The sequence below is a fragment of the Ceratosolen solmsi genome, unplaced genomic scaffold, assembly GCF_000503995.2.
Source record: "Ceratosolen solmsi marchali unplaced genomic scaffold, CerSol_1.0 scaffold3, whole genome shotgun sequence".
Lineage (NCBI taxonomy): Eukaryota > Metazoa > Arthropoda > Insecta > Hymenoptera > Agaonidae > Ceratosolen > Ceratosolen solmsi.
This window is the reverse complement of record NW_011948428.1, coordinates 4360255-4379138: the sequence shown is the minus strand read 5'-3', so window position 1 is coordinate 4379138 and position 18884 is coordinate 4360255. Positions and strand designations below refer to the sequence as shown.

Here is an 18884-nt window from a genome sequence, read left to right as displayed (position 1 = left end):
TCTACGCGAGCTGCAAGTACTTTGGCGCGTGTCTCTCTCACTTTCCGATAGCTTTCCCACTTTCAACGGACGCAATGACGCAGGTGCGAAGTAAAGCGTCTTGGTGCCGGAGACTGCTAGAGGTCCGTCGGTTGCTCCTCTGTCATTTGGCGTAGTGTGATGGGAGGGGGGGGGAGATGGGATAATGAACTAAGGACGGAGAGGAGAGGAGGGAATGAGCGAGAGAAGGTTACAGGCGGCAGTCGGAGTGGCGCCCACATTTTACGAGTTAGAAAACTCACTCGATAACTGCCAACGATTCATTTTACCTCGACTTTGGTACTCCCTCCCTTCAACCCACCCAATCTTCCGCGGTCCGCGCCTCCGCCCCCGCGACCATTTGCATCATCGCGCCTCGGACTTTGCGCTTGAGCGAAAAACCCCGTCGTCGCTAATGCGTGTCTCGACGTTGATATTAATCCTCAAAGGCATTGAATGTAAATTTTCTAGATCCCGTCGGAGATAGGCGGACCATACTTTTCTTTATAGCTTTCTGAATAAGCTTATTTATTAATGGGCCCCTTGAGCTCTCGTTTATTCCCTCTCGCGAATATTTTTAAGGAGGCGTTTTATCAAGCAAAGTAAAAACTATCGCGGATCGGAATTTTCTATTTGGCGAATGTTTAGGGATATCGTGGGGAGAGCGAAAGGCGTTATCCGATCGATCGATGCGAGCGAATCGGCGGAGGGTTGAGGAAGGGACGTTGGCGATGACTAGGACGACAATGAGAAGAATGCCTGGAGGGTGATAAACGTTTGTGCGATAACGCCAGGCTACCACCTGGCTGGGCTTGGTTCTTCGTCCTGTGTCCTCGTCTCGCGCGACAATCATTTCAATGCAAAGGCCAGGCAAATGACGTGCCACCGACCTTGAAAGCCGAGACGACTCGGATGCATCTCATTGTCTCGGACTCGTCACTTCATCATCATCGTCGAGCGGCGACTCGATATCCCATTGGCGCCTGAGGAAACCTACATCCATCGCCCGCACCCGCGACCCATCCGTCGACCCGAGCCACGCTCGTCCGAGCGAGAAAAGTAAAGAATCGTGGCGAGACGCACGCGCGAAACGGACGGCGTCTAATCGACACTTTTCTCTTTTATTCGCGTGTCGCTTAAGTGTAACGGATCTCGCGTGACAGATAAGAAACCAGCTGCGCTCATCGTCGACTGCGCACCGATTTGAATTTACTCGTTGGCTTTGGCCACCACCACCGGCGTCTCTCGTTTCGCTCTCTCTCTCTCTCTCTCTCTCTCTCTCTCTTCTCTATCTATTTTTTTTCGCTTTTTTTTGCCTTGCTTTGACTGGATCACAGGCCAATGGGGATTTCGAGCTTCGGCAGCCCCGTCCCCCCCTTCGTTCGCTCCTCCGTGTCCGTGCATTCGTCTCAGGCGTCCCCTTATGAAATATCGTTTTGCTCGATGCGCACAGGCTCCAAGTCCCGCAGCTCCGACTCCATCCAACAACAACAGGCTATAATTACACTTTTCACGGAGCATCTTTATTATTGTGCAATTATTTTTAATCTCCATTCTGGCGATGCTCTAATGCGCCTTATACGTTGAGAATTGAAAAATTTTTCGTTGTGCTCATTACGCGGAACAATATTTAATGACTAGACGAACGAACGGGCGTATTAAGCTCAACTTGCCGTGGAAAATGAATTAGCGATAAATATTGCTCATTTAAATAAAAAATTTTTTTCTATACTTCTTTAAGCCCAATTAATCCGTGCTTTACTGTTTGCGGATTTGGCATTATTCATCCTGTCGATTAGACAGGACGATACATTTGCCAATACACTCATTACGTGTCGCTTTAAAAGACACCGCATTAAGTATCCCCTACGACGCGAAATGTAAATAATTGAAGAGAAGCAGCCGAGGTATTAGTAGCCAACGGCCGATAACACGAAACATTTATATCGCCTACGGATAAAACATGCAAATAAATACATTTAATAACGAGTCGACCAAGTAGGCGTCGAGAAAACACTTGACGCACTCTCTAAAGCAATCTTTGAGCGAAACTGCTGCAATTGAAAGAAATTACGCGGCCATTAAGCATTTAACATGGATTCCGATGGATGTTAACGGAATAACAGTGATGTTTGCTCGAAAATCACAAAACTGCTGCAATTGAAAGAAATTACGCGGCCATTAAGCATTTAACATGGATTCCGATGGATGTTAACGGAATAACAGTGATGTTTGCTCGAAAATCACAACTTCTTCCATCACTCTCTCTCTCTCTCTCTCTCTCTCTCTCTCTCGCGTCGGAGTGCTCTCTCCTCTATCTCTCCAACGCTACAAAATATTTGTCCCATCGCCCTTTCTTGTTTCCTCGTACACACTCTCCCTTCTTTTTATCGCTTAGCCGCTCGAGGGACTCGCATCGTCCCTCGTCATCAGTGATAAACAAAGTCCTCCGTACTAAAGATCCTTTATTTTACATCCAGCCGGGGACACTTGAGGGCCCTTCGATATGGGCGAGAGCCTTTTGCAAAGAGTGCAGGGTAGCAATAAAGGGCCGGTTGTCCGGAGAGGTAGTCGGAGAGGTAGGGCTCGTAACCGCGTGCGCGCGTCGAAATCGACCGAGGGGCTGAGAGACGACGTAAAAGGTGCCGGGGCACGAGGTGTTGGGCAGGCCGGGGGGCGGAGGCGGGGGATGACAAGGCGCGGAGAGGATAGGCGGCGGAGGAAGAGAGGAGTCGGTTCCGCAGGCCATCCAATGGGCGACACGAGAGTGCGCGCGTCGCCGGTCCCCACTCCCGGCCGACTCCCGGTCGTCGGCTCGGGTGGCGCTCCTCGGCTCAGCTGTCCGCAGTCGCCCCGACGCCGACGCCGCGCGCGTCACTGCGCCCGCGACGCGACCCTCCGCTCCACCCATGTTGAACCTCGGAGCTTACAGCCTCCTGGCCAGCATCAACACGATGGTCTTCGGGAGCAATAAGTTTCACATTAAGAGGTACACACTGCGAGCACTTATCTCTTAGCTGTAAGGACCTAGTGACTCCTCGTGGCTGTGCGTGTGCGTGTGCGCGTAAGTCGCTCCCCGTGAACACGACCACCTTCGCGTCTCGTCACGGCTTCCCTCACTGTGCCCCTGCCCCTGCCCCAGCCGTAGCCGCCGCCCCAGTCGCTGCTGCCGCCGCCGCCGCCGCCGCCGCCGCCGCCGAACCTCTTTTGGCTTTGTCGGTTAGTCAGCCCAGCCGGGCCAACGTGAATTAAGTGCAATTGAGCCGGCATTGTGCAAATACCGCTAACCGATCTAAAGAAAAAAGTTCCAATTACGTCGTTTCATTGAGAGGAGCGAGTATTTCGACGTTGATGAAATAAAAAAAATAAAAAAAAAAAAATGAAAAGATAAAACAAGCTTATCGGTCTTATGCCAAATTCGGAAGTTTTCACGACGCATGCGCCCTGCCGATTAAATTGAAAAATTGTCAAATTGCCCCCAGCCAGAGATCGAATCGATAATAAATCGGTCGTGCAAAGAAATACTTACTTTTTTCTTTCTCTCCCTCTTTACGCCGATCTCGTACCGACGATTCATGCTCTTCGTATAACTTGATTAATATGACATAGTTTACACCTACGTGACTTAACGAGCTGACATACGCGTACGAAGCTAATGAACAAATGCGTTTTCTTGATTTTTTTTTTTTTTTTTTTTTTTTTTTTTTTTTTTTTTTTTTTTTTTTTTTTTTGTTAACGATTCTCGAGAGGATTTTTAGTGGGTGTGCAGTACCAGTGGCACATCGAAGACCGCATAAGACATTTAAAGAGAGAGAGAGAGAGAGAGAGAGAGAGAGTGGGAGTGTGTGTGTGTGTGTGTGTGTGTGTGTGTGTGTGTGTGTGTGTGAGAGAGATAATGTAGAATCAAAGTGCTTTCAATCGTCTTCGTTCGTTCCGCTCGGACAATATCGACAATTGAGACAGTTCAATTGTTTTCCTCTATTGTTCGCCAAATGCTGTATTTTTGCCAAGAATATTTTATTAGTCCTTTACAATTCTACTAGGGATACTAATTCATTGTGTTTGTCGTTCATAATCCAGTTACCTTTTGTATTTTACTGTCCTTTATTTCTTTGTTTGACTATTGAATTTTCTCTTTACAATTTTCTCATGACTTGTTCCAGATTGAATTGTTAGGAAAAATGACAAAATGTATATCTAAAATGATAGCTGGATTCTGTAATTCTGGATGAATTATCTCTGAGGCTTTACCGGCTTTCTTTGCTTCTTTGAGATATTTCTCAACGTATTTTTAAAATATTACAAACAAACATATCGAAGGAATACTCATTTCATATAATTTCATAATTATTCTTTCATTATATATTAATTTCGCGTAAAAAAGCGGTAAAATAGTTTTTCTTTGATTACGAAAGATAATTTTAGCATAATGTCTGAGCACATTCATTTATATGTAAGCTCGGTAATACATTACTGATAAGAAGTTTTACCTTATTTGCAAATTCAAGGCAATGTTTAATCAGCTAAAATATATTAATATTAACTGTATTTTTTTTTTTTTTTTTTTTTTTTTTTTTTTTTTTTAACGAAAGTACTACTATTTGAAAATATCGTTATTTCACTGGAAATGCAATAATATGAAATTATAAATTTTATTTTATTCTTCGACATAAACATGTCAAGTTAATATAAAACAATTATGGTTGATTAAAATTATGTTGCACAAGAGCACTTTAATTATTGCAATTTTGCTAATTAACATGAAAACTGCAAATTATATAAAAAGCAGCGCAAAGTATTTTAAATTTACAAGCAAATTAGTTATTTTTAGTTACATTAACATTCGTTAGCATATTATTGGCTTAATGAATTGAAATAATACGAAGGACAATAATTGAATCATAAAATCGATAGATAGACAAATCAACACAGCATACATCAGAGAAATGAAAATTCTATTCTATCGTGACAATGCATTATATAAAAAATTAAATAAACGTAAAGGATCATTGCCAAACATTCGATCACACGCTATTTAAGATTTAAAAAAAAAACAACAACAACAAAAAACAAAAAAAAAATAATCTAATTCGATAAGATACTAAGCTACTTTATGTAAACCAATAAGAATTTGAATATTTTGCCAAAGCAAACGAAATCTCCCAGTTGTTTATTCAAAGTAGTTTAACGTATTAAGCTTAAAACGACTATGCGGGTTTTTATCCACTGAGTGAGTAAGTGTAAGCTACGCTCAATTATATGTATATACTTTACATCCTTGTCAATTGTATAAACGCGAGAGACGCGGAAATAATATCCAATTTGGCTTTGACGTAGCGGACCTACGTAAGAGGTATTTTTAAATTTAGTCGCTGCTGCCGTAAGACGTTCGCTTCACAACTCATTAAAAGCATAGTGAAAAGTTTCGGGAAGCTCGCGGGGCTTGCGGAGCTTGCGAAGCTTCAACGTTGCGCCAACACGACGCGTAATCCGATAGCATAATTGGATTGCACAGTTTTATGCTAACCAGAACTGGAAAAAGTTAAGGAAAATTACTTACTCCCTTGGGCAATAGCTCGAGGTCGGGTCAAAGATCTAGCTGGATCTATCGCGAAACAGAGATACTAATTGCAGTTGCAATTATTTTTACATCGATATAAATAACCAAGATGACATGTAGCCAAAAATCTCAACGCTTAATACGTTTAGGAAGACATAGTTTTGAAAAAGTTTTCAATATATATATATATATCGTTATGCCTGGAATGCTCGAATTGTCGGTAAACAAACGAGTTCGAAAATCTAACGGGAAGGATGAATTAATCATACGAGGGAAGAAAAGTGTTCTATTCACTTCTACTTGTTGTAGAGCCGAATGAGAAAGAAAGAGAACGAAGGAGAATGAAGGAGAACGATGTCTTTATAATAGCATCATTATGATTGTAATAGAGTATTTCACTTTTTTTCTTTCTTTCTCGAGGGTAACTGCTTTGTCTCCTTTTATATCAATTTTGAATGCATTCAATGCGTCAATTTTAACCCGTGGAATATCGATTTTCCGAGATTTTTTCTTATGTTTTTTTTTCTTTTTTCATTATTATTTTATGAGCGGCTTTCTTGAAATAAAAGCTACATAACGATAATCGCTTTTTCGGAGAAAAATAATTTCGCATCGGAATTATGCTTCATTTGAAATGGCATATGAACTCATTGGGTAAAATTAATCGATTTTTATCCAGCAATTTTATAGTTTCCAATGAGATAAATATATAAATTTTCAAACAGCACGACGAGACTAATTTCATGCATTTTACGTAGAATATAACGTGAATATCAATGCTCGATGGATTCCGAATTATTTGCAAATCTAATTGTACTGTAATTAATGTGAGTAAAAATGCCTACGATATACCCAATTTACTTGACAAAGTGCAAATGGATTGTGTGAAATTGCGAGATTAAAGAGATAAACCAGGAGCTGAAATTATGATTTCGAAAAGTTTACTCCCTACCGAGAGCTCGTAATTAATGTATTTAAAATATTTTCCGCAAAATATGTATCTATTTGAATACGTTTGGTGGCTTGTTTGAAAATACAGTAAAGGCAGTTCGATATCAAGTCGTGCCAAGTCAATGTCAATCGCTCATCTTTATAATAATATCTCCTGATTAGTTTTGTACACTTGCCGCGGGCGATTTATTCAAAGAATCCTTTCTCTCTCTCTCTCTCTCTCTCTCTCTCTCTCACTCTCTCTCTCTCTCTCTCTCCCTCTCTTTTCACAGCTGTCGTTTTCGATCGATCAATCAGCAACGTGCACTTTATAAGATAATTTGTTAAATTTATTATATGATATTTTGCGTAGTCCGAACGGATATTTCGATTTATCGTAGATAACGATATTTCATGCATACGTTTATTATTTATGATATACCCGATGAATTACCACATTTGCATTAAGAACGTTACGACTTTATAGCAGTAAAACTCTATTGCAGTTAAAAAAAAATATACGAGCGTTTACATTTCCATAATAAGTGTAATTATATGAATTATATTAATGTTTTTCAACAGCACAAAAGCCAGCACATTCGTATTTTAAACAAAGTCTCGACAATTATTTATCCACGAATACATTGACATAAATCGCGCGCGAATGTCGTCTTATTTCATTCTATCTATCTTTCATTCCTCCCCTACGAGGAGCTTCTTTCCCTCTATCGTCTTATTCCTTAAGCCTGATTATCGTATATGCATAAATTCTATATAAAAGTCTTCTTCTCCCGGGCGTGAATAAAAAACGATTTGAAATAAATCAAGCCAATGGGCTTTGATGATTTAATGTCGGCCAATTAATGGTCCAAAAAAAAAAAAAAAAAAAATATGACGATACTCCGAAGCGAAAAGAAATGTATTAAAATTATAACCGCGGTTACTTCTAATCGTCGTCTCAGCTCCGCAAGGGAAGAATGTTAATCGTCCCGGCAACAAAAGTTATTTTCACCCGCCGGCGCGAGTCTTGCTTTTACAAGAAAGCAGCAGCAGATGAACATCAGAATGCCGATCCCAATCGAGATGGAAAATCCCATCCGACTGGTTATGATTTCCTAAAATGAAAATAGCCGCGAGTTCTCCCGCTAGAAAGCACGATCGAAAGCGCGAAAATGGGTCATACGCAGGCCGATGTAACGAGCTTCGTAACTCTGGACTTTGTACGTGGGAAGTATCGCCGGCCATCAATCGCCATTCACGCACGCGCGCATAAACTTCTATCCCTATCGCGGTGCTTATTGCATTTTGCATTCCCGTAGGCTAATCACCACAACCTTATTACCGCTCGTATCTCGCAGACTCCGAGCTATCTAGCCGCCACCACGGATATTACCAACAACTGAAATATTTACATTAATCGGCATTTTTGATCCTTCGAATTTTCCTCTCGCCGTGACTACCTCGCGATATCCGACGCAGCTCGATTGATCATCCAACCTCTTTAACACGAGCCATTGAAAGCCTATAAAAGAGACACATTACAAAAGACATACTTATTACTCGCCTATGCGTCGTCAGAGAGAGAGAGAGAGAGAGAGAGAGAGAGAGAGAGATACCCCTCCTTACCCAACCCCGCCGCCACCCACTATCGCCAAAGTCTTTCCGAACGAATTCCATAATCCTCGTGAGTGAGTGCATTTGTAGAGTCGACGTCTTCCAAAGTCCCACGGCTTCTTAATCGCGGGCGCCCGAATTATCATTATGCAAATAACGCGTGAGTACACGTCCCGGCTTCCTCGGTCATGTCCAATTATCACTCGTCTTATTGTTATTTACAAAATGGAACGGTGCGCGTGCGCGTGTCGCGGGCCGGGCGAGCGAGACAGATGACGAGGTCAGTGGAATGAATACGCGTATCGGCGCGACTTTATGCCGACCGAGCACACCTGCTTTCACGGCTTTGTGGAAACGATCGTCGGTGTACGTGTGTGCACGCTTTGCGATTATTGTCGCCGAAAGAGAGAGAGAAAGAGAGAGAGAGAAAGAGAGAGAGAGAGAGAGAGAGAGAGAGAAGTACGCGCGAGTGATAACGCACATGCGGGCTGATAGCTCGGGCGGATACGAGCTCAGCGCACATTCCCACGAGTCACCCCTCCCACCTCAACCGCTCGTTAGACGAGGAGGTTAGATAGGTTCGACGTCGAGCTCTGCCAGACGTCTTGCGCTAATCGTTGGCTAATCATTTTTTATGGGACTTCGATGCGTGTGCATTTATAGACATTTATAGGTTGCCTATAAATGTTCGAGTGCTCGGTATATTATCGTTTTTGTTATTTTTAAGATGCGAGCGTGTTTACTCGCTCGAGATCGAGCAATATAAGATGTTATTATGTTAAATTTGGAAGAAAAAAAATGGCTAATCTCACGTACTTTAGCAGGCACCAGGCAGATAGAGAGAGAGAGAGAGAGAGAGAGAGAGAGAGTCTTCGTTGGAGGTTTTGAACGCGTTGCGTTGCTTTCTTCTTTTTCCGTTTTTCTTTTTTATTCATTTTTTTTGCTTCTACTAAGCTTTGACGAACTATAAACAATCGTATGGAAAATGTATTGCGAGAATTAATTGAAATTGAGAAAAACAAATATGGATTATGTTTATCAACAAGTTGTCGTTTGCAAACACGCGTATGAGATTATTTTTATTTTTAATAATGTGGAATTATTAATAGCGGATTAATAATAGTTTTGTAAACATACGTCAGAGTAAGAAAACAGTTGCGAAATAATACATTTTTGGGCCCCTCCGTAGCTTCTAAAATATTTCATCCTTTATTAGCATAAAGTACGTTATGTCTGAGATAAATAAGTAAATAAGCAAATTGTCGGATTAAAATAGCCTTCTACTAGAACGAGAGCTGCGCTGATTTCGAATATCTCATTACATAGAATCGTAAAATGTCGGTGCTAATTACTTGATATATATATATATATATATATATATATATATATATATATAGAGAGAGAGAGAGAGAGAGAGAGAGAGATAGAGAGAGAGAGATAGTGACCGCGAGAGAGGGGGGGGGGAAGGAGGTAAGGAAGGGGAAGGAAAAAGAAAAGAAAATCCATCACAAGAGTAGCGTAAAAAGAGTCGTTCGCGCGTTGGGAAATATTTCGATAAATCGAGCAACATTAGCACGCGCTAATTGTCGTGAAATGTCTTTAATTTGAGCGAAGCTCGTTCTAATTCCAGTGGCAATATCATCATAATATTATTTTAGTAAAGAGTGGCACAATTCTTAAAGTAGAATGAATTCATCCGGGAAATTGTGAATAAGTTTTAAAATGCAAACGAGAGCACAGCTAGTCAAAGGGAGAAAGTGAACTCTCGATTTCGAAAAACGTTCTTCTTTTTTTTTGTTTTCTTTTTCTTTTTTTTTTTTTACTTTTTTGTCGTTTCAATCGGTAGTCATACACCTGCTGAATATATTTGAAATTATTTGTCGTAAGCGCAGTAGTTTGTGACACAGTTTTGAAATTACGGCTCGCGGGGGCACGTTCGAACGTCCATCTCTTAATATTCCAACAATCACTTTTTATAGAACGATCGATGTAATAAAATTGCAACGTTCAATTGGTCCAATCGTACCGACAACATACAAATCATCATCATAAGCGTCTAAACACGCAAAAGCAAATAGTCCTGTCGATAAAGTTACAGCCCAACGACGTCTCGTATAAATGCATATTTATCCATCAGTTCGTAGTGGAATTCAGCAAATATTTCAAAAATCCTACACCTAAACGCGACTAAATACCTATGAATTGTATTTACGCATCAATATCGTTGAATTATAAATGTGTCCGTTGGCAAAGTCGGCATTAGCCAATAGTCAAAAGCCAAAAGTTTCGATCGATTCGATATATTCTCGAAAAGAGGGATTCGCCGTCGGCGATTGGCAAAAACCTCAACGCAATACCACGCCATTCTACAACGAACCTCCGACCACGTGAAACACTGTCTCTAAGTCATGGAACGATAAGCGAATCGTAGCCAAAGTTGCTGATAATTCCGTGAAAGAAGTTGGAAACCCAGCGCACCTTCCTCGCTTTCTTCCATCCAAATTATAGCTGCCGTCTCTCTCTCCTTTTCTCTCTCCTCGCGCGCATGGGACTCGACTCGCACACGCAGCTTCGGTCTCATGAATGGCTGGCGATTTTGGCGAGCGACATTGGCGAAACTATATATCGCTATTGCCAGGCACGTCGCGCTCGAAATCACGAAAACTCGCGTGCCCAATGCAACGACGGCAGCGGCGACACGCGAAATCGAGTACAAATTGTACGGGCTGGGCTCATCGGCGGGCAGATTTGCCCTTAATTCGCCGTGGTGACGTATGCCGTCGCTTAGACCGTAACCGACGGCGATGTTGCGTCGCGGCGGCTTCGGCAGCCAAAGAAAGTTACACGCTCGGGGAATCAAGTCTCGTATGGGGACGGCCCACTCGGCTCAAAAGTACCTCGCCGCGCTTACATGTAAATGAAAGTCCCACACGGATGTGCTGAGAGGAAGGTGCTCGATCGAGGCCCACGCATGCCGATCGTCATCGGTGGAGTGGAGAAGAAAAACGCGGGCGGATTCGATTGGACGGCCGGCAATCGTGCCAACTGTCGCGTGCGGCGACACATTTTTATTATTAATGGCTGGCGCTTAAAGAGCGAGCGGTCATGTTCCATAAGCTCGGCCCCGTGCATTTGTTATTTGGGTGAATCGGGCGCTTGTAAATCATTATGCGTACTCGATTTATCCGTCTCGTTGAAAAATCGCACCGCTGCGTCCGGGACATTCGTAATTTCTCTTTTAAAATTATGCGTAGAAGGAGGCTCAGGAAATGAGAAATGAACAAGAGGAGCGAGCGATTGTCTATCAAGTACGCTTCGATTTTTCATATTTTGTGCATTATTTTGTTTCTTCTTTTTTCTGTTTTTTTTCTGTTTTTTTTTTTTTTTTTTGGTTCTCGATTTTTCGAATTTTCTTTTTTCGCCTATTTTATGCGCAGGCGAGGACCTCGTATCATCAATACGCGCATAATGAGTGAAACATTACGGACACGAAGCATTAATGTAACACTTTGGAGTAAAGATGGCCTCATTGGCCACTTGAGCTTGGAGCTTGTCATTGGCTTGTATTGGAGATATAATTTTAATTTTGTCGGAAGAATTAAATAAATGCGTAAGAAAAATCATTGTGTGCCATATGTCGTTGAGTATTATTGAAATGCTGGATAATTGCTGTAGACTGAGAATCTACCGTATTTAAATACTTGCACTTAGTAGGTACTGGAGAATCGCTATTTTTCAGCGGCAAACTCTCGCATTGCAAATTATAAAGCGGAGGTATTATTTTTCGTGCTTTGTCGTGCCATCGGTAGCGACACTCAGCGTACGAGCGCCGATGAATCAAGCTTCGTTACCCCGCGCCATCGCCGTGATTTATTGCTACTTAATCGCTAGCCGATTCGTATAAATAACTCGAGAATGGCGGCTACGAAAAGGTCCCCTCCCTCGCATAAGCAGACAAAAGTACAATCGGCGAGAATGTAAAAGACAAGGGTCATGCGGTCTTGAGTCGTGCAAGGGTATGTATACACGATCTAGCAGCGACAACAGTAGTAGCAACAGTAGCGGAATAAGTAAAAAGAAGAAGAAGAAGAGAAAGAGGCGGATGACAACGTAGAGCACGACGAGAACGACGATTTGATAATGATAATGAGGATGATGATGATGATGATGATGATGATGATGATGATGATAATGATGATGATAATGATGATGATGATGATGATGATGATGATGAGATAGTGGCGGTGGTGGCGGACGAGGAGGGGGGGGGAGGGGATTGGGGGTGGGCGGGCGAATCGACTGTATGATAAGGTAAAGTGCGCACGAGGTGACTACGTACGAGCGGAAGCGAGGGCGTACGCGTCCAGCCGTGAAGGAGGGAATCGCATGCGCGCGGGCGGACGTCGCCACGGCGGAAAGAGGAAGGACCTCGTCGGCGTTACGGCCGCGACGTCACGCGTGTCCTCGCTGTGTCCCCCGCGTGAAAATCAGGCGCTACGGTTGCTTTAAGCCGGCGATCTGGAGATTGGATTGGTCTCAGGCGACAGAGGCGCACGGATCGCCGTTCCTGGGCCATACCGACGAGTGGATAAATGTTGGCGCGAGTCGCTCGTTTCTTGGAGCGAGCTCTTGCTTTTTCTTGCGTAGTTCAGAGTTCAGCTGAGCGATCATCCAGACGTTTTTACGGGGCCCAGTCATGTTTTTCCTCCTATGAATGCAATTGAAAAAATTCGTTTATGCTTACTCTTATTACGCCTCACTTTTATTATTACCTACGCGAATGCTTCTTCTGTGGCGCATGCGTGGCTCAAAAAGAAAAAGTGATAAGGTGGAATCGGTGGAGCGAGTTGGGATGAAACGCCGTAAAATGAATAAGGCAAGATGAATAAACGATCGATAATTAACGAAAATTTACAATTATTTATTATTAATGATTCACTTTATGAAGGATCTTTATGATTTCAGGCAGTTTAGAGTTTAAAAAGGCAAATTTTCGCTATTGCTAATGGCGATCATGACGGCATTGCTAAAATATACGGAGCAAAAATATAAATTCTGTTATTTTAAAATCTTTTTGTATTGTGCAAATAAACACACGATCGTGTGTAACGTTGGGACACGTTCATTCGACAAAAAAGAAAAATCAAAAAAAAAAAAAAAAAAAGAAAAAAAAAAAAAAAAATCTCTCTCTCTCTCTCTCTCTCTCTCTCTCTCTCTCTCTCTCTCTCTCTCTCTCTCTCTCTCTCTCTCTCTCTCTCTCTCTCTCTCTCTCTCTCTCTCTCTCTCTCTCTCTCTCTCTCTCTCTCTCTCTCTCTCTCTCTCTCTCTCTCTCTCTCTCTCTCTCTCTCTCTCTCTCTCTCTCTCTCTCTCTCTCTCTCTCTCTCTCATCGTCGTTTCTAATTCTGTATTATTTATTGCCTTAAAATAATCAAAGCCCTTCACATTCAAATTTAACCGTTTTAATGGACGTACCATGCATAGACAAAATTAGACTATTAACTTTGCATCTAATGGATTTTATTTGACGAACAGTGTCGTCGTACGCAACTATTTAGCCGGAAGCGAATTTGTTTGTTCTTGTTAGTCCGCGCGTATGTATGTCTTTGAGCTGTGATTGGTAAGCTGAAATTCTCTACTACCCCGTAGCGAGGAAGAGGAAAAGAGAGAGAGAGAGAGAGAGAGAGAGAGAGAGAGAGAGAGAGAGAGAGAGAGAGAGAAAGAAAGGATTTTTTTTTAAATTAGGCAGCCTACTAATGTAATTGGGCATTGAAATGAATTTTCCAATTTCGCTATTATAATCGTGTATGAAGTTTTCCTACCAAACGTTTGGCTCCTTTCGATAATCTACCATACGGAATATTATGATGTTGTAATAATTATGAAATTTTTAATAATATAACTTTCCTTGGCTTTTAATACCGCTTGCACAAATTGAATAAAATTTATTAGCGGATGAACTTTTTTCCTTCGTACTCTTACTATAATATAAGTTTAATGATATGCAGATAGAAAGCATCTTTTGAACTTTCGATAGTGCTCATATATTTATGAAACATTATAATTTTATTTCAATCGTTACGTATGTATTTTGCGAGCTCTTACGCTGTGCAATTCGGTTAATTAAATTTTTATAGGAAAATAATAATTCATGCTAGTTTTGTAGAATCAGATTATTCAAATATCAATGGACTATCGCTGAAATTAGCAAATAATCGTATAAATGATTGAATAAACGAGCTTCTATGAATATCTAAAAATAACGTACACATTGTTATGGCAGTTGTTATTATTATTATTATTATTATTATTGATAATGAACGTTTGGGCGGAATTCGACGTAGCGAGTCAGACGTTGTTGGGCCAGCATCTGAGAAGGAGTAATCGCTTCATTCGGGACTAAGCAACGTTGGTCGATAAGGTTCGTCGGCAAAATGGGCCTCGTAAGGGCCAATGGCATACCGTGTTGATATTGTGGATAATTCACGCGGCAGCTGCTTTCCTCTTTCACTTTTCATGCGGAGGCTTTTCGCAAGAGTAGTGACGCGTTATTATTCAATTGGGGATAGCTCGGGAGTAAAGGAACTTGATGTGCGCGTATGGTCTCGCGAATCACCGGGGGTAATACGTGCGGAGAATTACGCATGAAGAGGTGAGTCGAGAGAGTGAAACAATTTTAGCTTGCCGATGCTCTCGAGACTCCAGAGCCCGACTTAAGTGCTTTCGCTATTCGGTTTAAATATACGCGGAGAGTTTGATTTTCAAATAAAATATTCCGCCTGCGAGGGGAAGTTGAAATGCTGCAATTCGAAATGCTAAAGCCGCGCACTACGGCCATACAAAATGTATCAAATTTAATACGCTGCATACTTTCTTCGGGGAAGAGGCTTTTTTTGATCGAAAGATAAAAAGATGTAATGTCATATTATCTGTGGTGCGCATACCCTGTAATCTTTTCATCGCTACTTGTGATGCAGTTATATATTTCAGAATATATTTTTATTAGTAAAAAATTAATTAACAGAGATTATGTGAAATTATATGTGTTTTAAGGATCAATCGTAGCATTTACATAATGAAATTTACAAATATATCCGAGCGACGTTTCATTTTAATAATAATAATAATAAAAAGACTCATTGAAAATTCTAATAAAATGAAATTTCATGAAAGAGAAATGCGATTGCTACCTAATATTACATTGTGCGCAGTCCCAACATATTTGCACTGCGCATTACTATTTTACTATCGTTCGTACGAATGTAATAAAATGAAATTTTATTTTAATGGAGATATGTTTGAGTAACAAAAAATCTAATAAGATGTTTATTCTATAATGTAAAGAAGGGAAAATTAAATTAATGTAATTACAGCATAACATTATTAAGCTAATTTTTATTGACAGTCATTCGACGTCTATATATATATATATATATATATATAAGAAAAATAAAAAAATAAATAAATAACGTTTACATTAACGATGTTTATATATTAATTATCAAATGAAAGTATACATTTATCGATATTTAACAAAATTTACAAATTGAAAGTCAAACATACATAAAGTTCGAGATTACGTATACAGTTTATTCTACTTTTAGCTTTTAATTGTTATCGTTAAAGATATTTTTGTCGTGAAACGCATGAATGTACAACTGAATGTGCTTTTGTGTCTCTATTAATATAAGAAATACAAGAAATATTTTAATAATATTATAAATATATTATAACCTCTGTCTTTCTCTCTCTCTCTCTCTCTCTCTCTCTCTCTCTCTCTATATATATATATATATATATATATATATAGATTATGCTACAAAAATTATGAGCTACGTATTTGCAATTTAATAAAGATGCTAATAATACTTTATAAACATTATTAAAAATAAACTGATGTAATCTATGTCAACATATTTTAGATAATACGATATTTATTAACTGAAGTCTTTTTAACGAATATTTTCAAAAAGACGTAGACGAAAAGAAAATTAAAATTATCAATTCAAATAAACGATATACATATATATGTTGATTAATTAAATGTCTATTTACTATTTACTAAATAATAATATTAAAACTATATTATTAAAAAATAGAACTGAAAAAAACGAATGAAATCAATAATTGAATTAATTATGTATGCAATATGAATTCTAGTTCCTATAATTAATAATTAAAGTAATAATATAGTACCTAACGAAATTTTATTACACAATGAATAGTTTTTCATCATATATTTACTGTAATAGAATTTTAAGTCTTGACGATCGGATAATGTATTATTAAATATTAATATGTTAAGGTTACAATATACAAAATTTTGTATAAATATTATGGTATATAAGTAATTTCAATAACAATATTATATACATTGAATATATCCTGATTCAATAATAATAAACAAATTAGAATTCACATAAATATAATTAGGATGGAATTATATTTATTGTATAATTTTAATCAATGGATAATGCTTAAATATTCCGATATTAATAATAAGCTGAAAAGATAATTTATAAAATTTATAAATAATTTAAATACCACATTTCAATCTGATTACGGAAAATAAAAGTATAATACTTGAGTATGCTATACTTGGAAATGTTTTTGGAATAAAATCAAATAAAGCGAATGAAAAATGCTTAATTCTACATTATGATGAAATTTACCACAAAAATGAGTGATACTGCAATTGTAGTTAAAGAAAAGACTAAAAATAAAAAAATCATTAAGAATATCAAGGATTTTTTAATCACAGTTAGTGAAACATAGACGAGTTGTTGTTTCACTTAGATAATGGACAGTTTAGTTATTGACCTAAGGTCGCAGATGTACAAAACAACAACATTACATAACAATAACATTACAACTAATATTATTATTAATTAATTAATTAATTAATTAATTAATTAATTAATTATTATTTATTTTAAAAGAAACATTTATTATTATTAATAAATGAAATTTTATCCGTCCTTCGTGTGTAAGTCAGTATTGAGTCTATTGAATCAATGAAGAAAGTAATAGAAAGCCTTTCGACATAATGCTTTCTCCGTATCCAAAATTTTAATACAATGTATTAGTTTATACGATCATATGCATAAATGAACTTAATTTTTTTCTTATATAATTACTAAGCATCTTTCGTAATATATGATAAAATTGTATCAAATTAGTATTAAATTTTTAAGTTTCACATACATTGAACATTGAAATTTAATGTATGTTAAATCTTTTCAAGGTTAATTCTCATACATTAGTGACGAATTAGTAATTAGCCAAGCTTCTTCTCTTTGACATATTTAACTTTAATAAAGCGATCCTTTTTATTCTTCCCAAAGAGCACTCGATCATTATGTATGCAAACTCATAGAAACACACAGCTTTATACATTACATGTCCGATCATTACAGAAAAGTTTATGCTAATGCATTGATATAATGTAGGCTGAGAGGCCCGAAGGTACATATTAAACATGGCACTTAGCGCATTGAGAATATCGTAGGCTACACGCTATACACCATCGGTTCGGTGTCGTTATTGCAAGGTTCACGCCCAGTGGGGAATTACACCTCTTCCACTCCACTTCCCACGCGCCTGACTTACGTCTCGCATTACGCTAATTTCACCGGTAACTAACGTGCGACACTCAATACAAAAGAATTTCTGCTTTCTTTATTTACAGAAGCCAGTCGAAGGCCTCTTATCTCGCTTATCGACGTGAACGCGGGGCTCCGGATAGCGAGGGCAGCTACAAGCGGACAATGTCGCCGAATGCACGCCTAGACGATCCCGTCCTTCTTAAAGTGACGCTGCACCAGCAGCAGCCGCTCGTCAATAACAACACCAGTAATCCCTCCCACAACAACAACAACAACAACAGCAGCAGCAGCAGCAGCAGCAGCAGCAGCAGCAACGTAAACAACAATAATAATAATAAAAGCAGCAGTAACAACATCAACGGCAGTAACAACATTACCAACAATAGCAACGGCAATAACAGTAGTAGTAGCAGTAGTAGTAGTAGTAGTAGCAGCAGCAGTAGTAGTAGTAGTAGCAGCAGCAGCAGCAGCAGCAACAGCAGCAGCAACGGAAACAGCAATAGTAGCGATGGTAGTAGCAAAGACCATAATAATCGTGGTCAGTACCAATCCAGGCAGAATCATCAGTCACACTCGAGGTACGAGCTCTCCAAGTCGCAGAGCTCGGACGCCCTCCACAATCATCATCATCATCAGCTACAGCAGCAGCAGCAACAGCATCAGCAGCATCAGCAGCATCAAAATCATCATCACCGATTGGACGACCACTTCTCTCGCAAATCCCTGCACAACGTGAGCTCGACCGAGACAATAAAGAGCCGAATGCTGGATAACAGCAGATCCGAGGAGAATGGCCTGAGGAGGGTTGAGAAGCGAGAGAGACTCTCGCCCCAGAGCGTGGAGGTACTGAACGACAGGAACAGGCAGCTGGAGAGGGAGAGGAGGAAGTTGGCCGCCAGCTGCGAGCCCCACGTCAGGCTAGTGGAGGACTTTTATAGGGAGAGCGCAGTCACGAACGTCGAAAAATGTCGAGATGCGGAACCGGAGGAATGTGTCGGAGAAGCAGCGACTGGCTTCCGCGGAAGCGAGGAGGTTCGTTCGCTTTGTGATTCCCGTTTCTTCTTTAATTGCACGAGTTGTTCCGTAGAAGGAGTAGGCCCGCCGCGGCGATGCTCTTCTCTCGCCTTTGTCTCGAATATGGCGACGCGACCTGAATTGTC

At 39.9% G+C, this 18884-nt stretch overlaps 1 protein-coding gene across 1 annotated transcript; it reads left to right on the top strand.

Moving 5' to 3' along the window:
* The first annotated feature begins 2824 nt into the window (after positions 1–2824).
* On the top strand, positions 2825–18662 carry LOC105363706 (uncharacterized). Its single transcript, XM_011501457.1, has 3 exons — positions 2825–3007; positions 17808–18010; positions 18559–18662. The coding sequence occupies exons 1-3, from the start codon at positions 2928–2930 to the stop codon at positions 18660–18662; spliced, it is 387 nt and encodes a 128-aa protein (XP_011499759.1). The 5' UTR covers positions 2825–2927.
* The last annotated feature ends 222 nt before the right edge of the window (positions 18663–18884 follow it).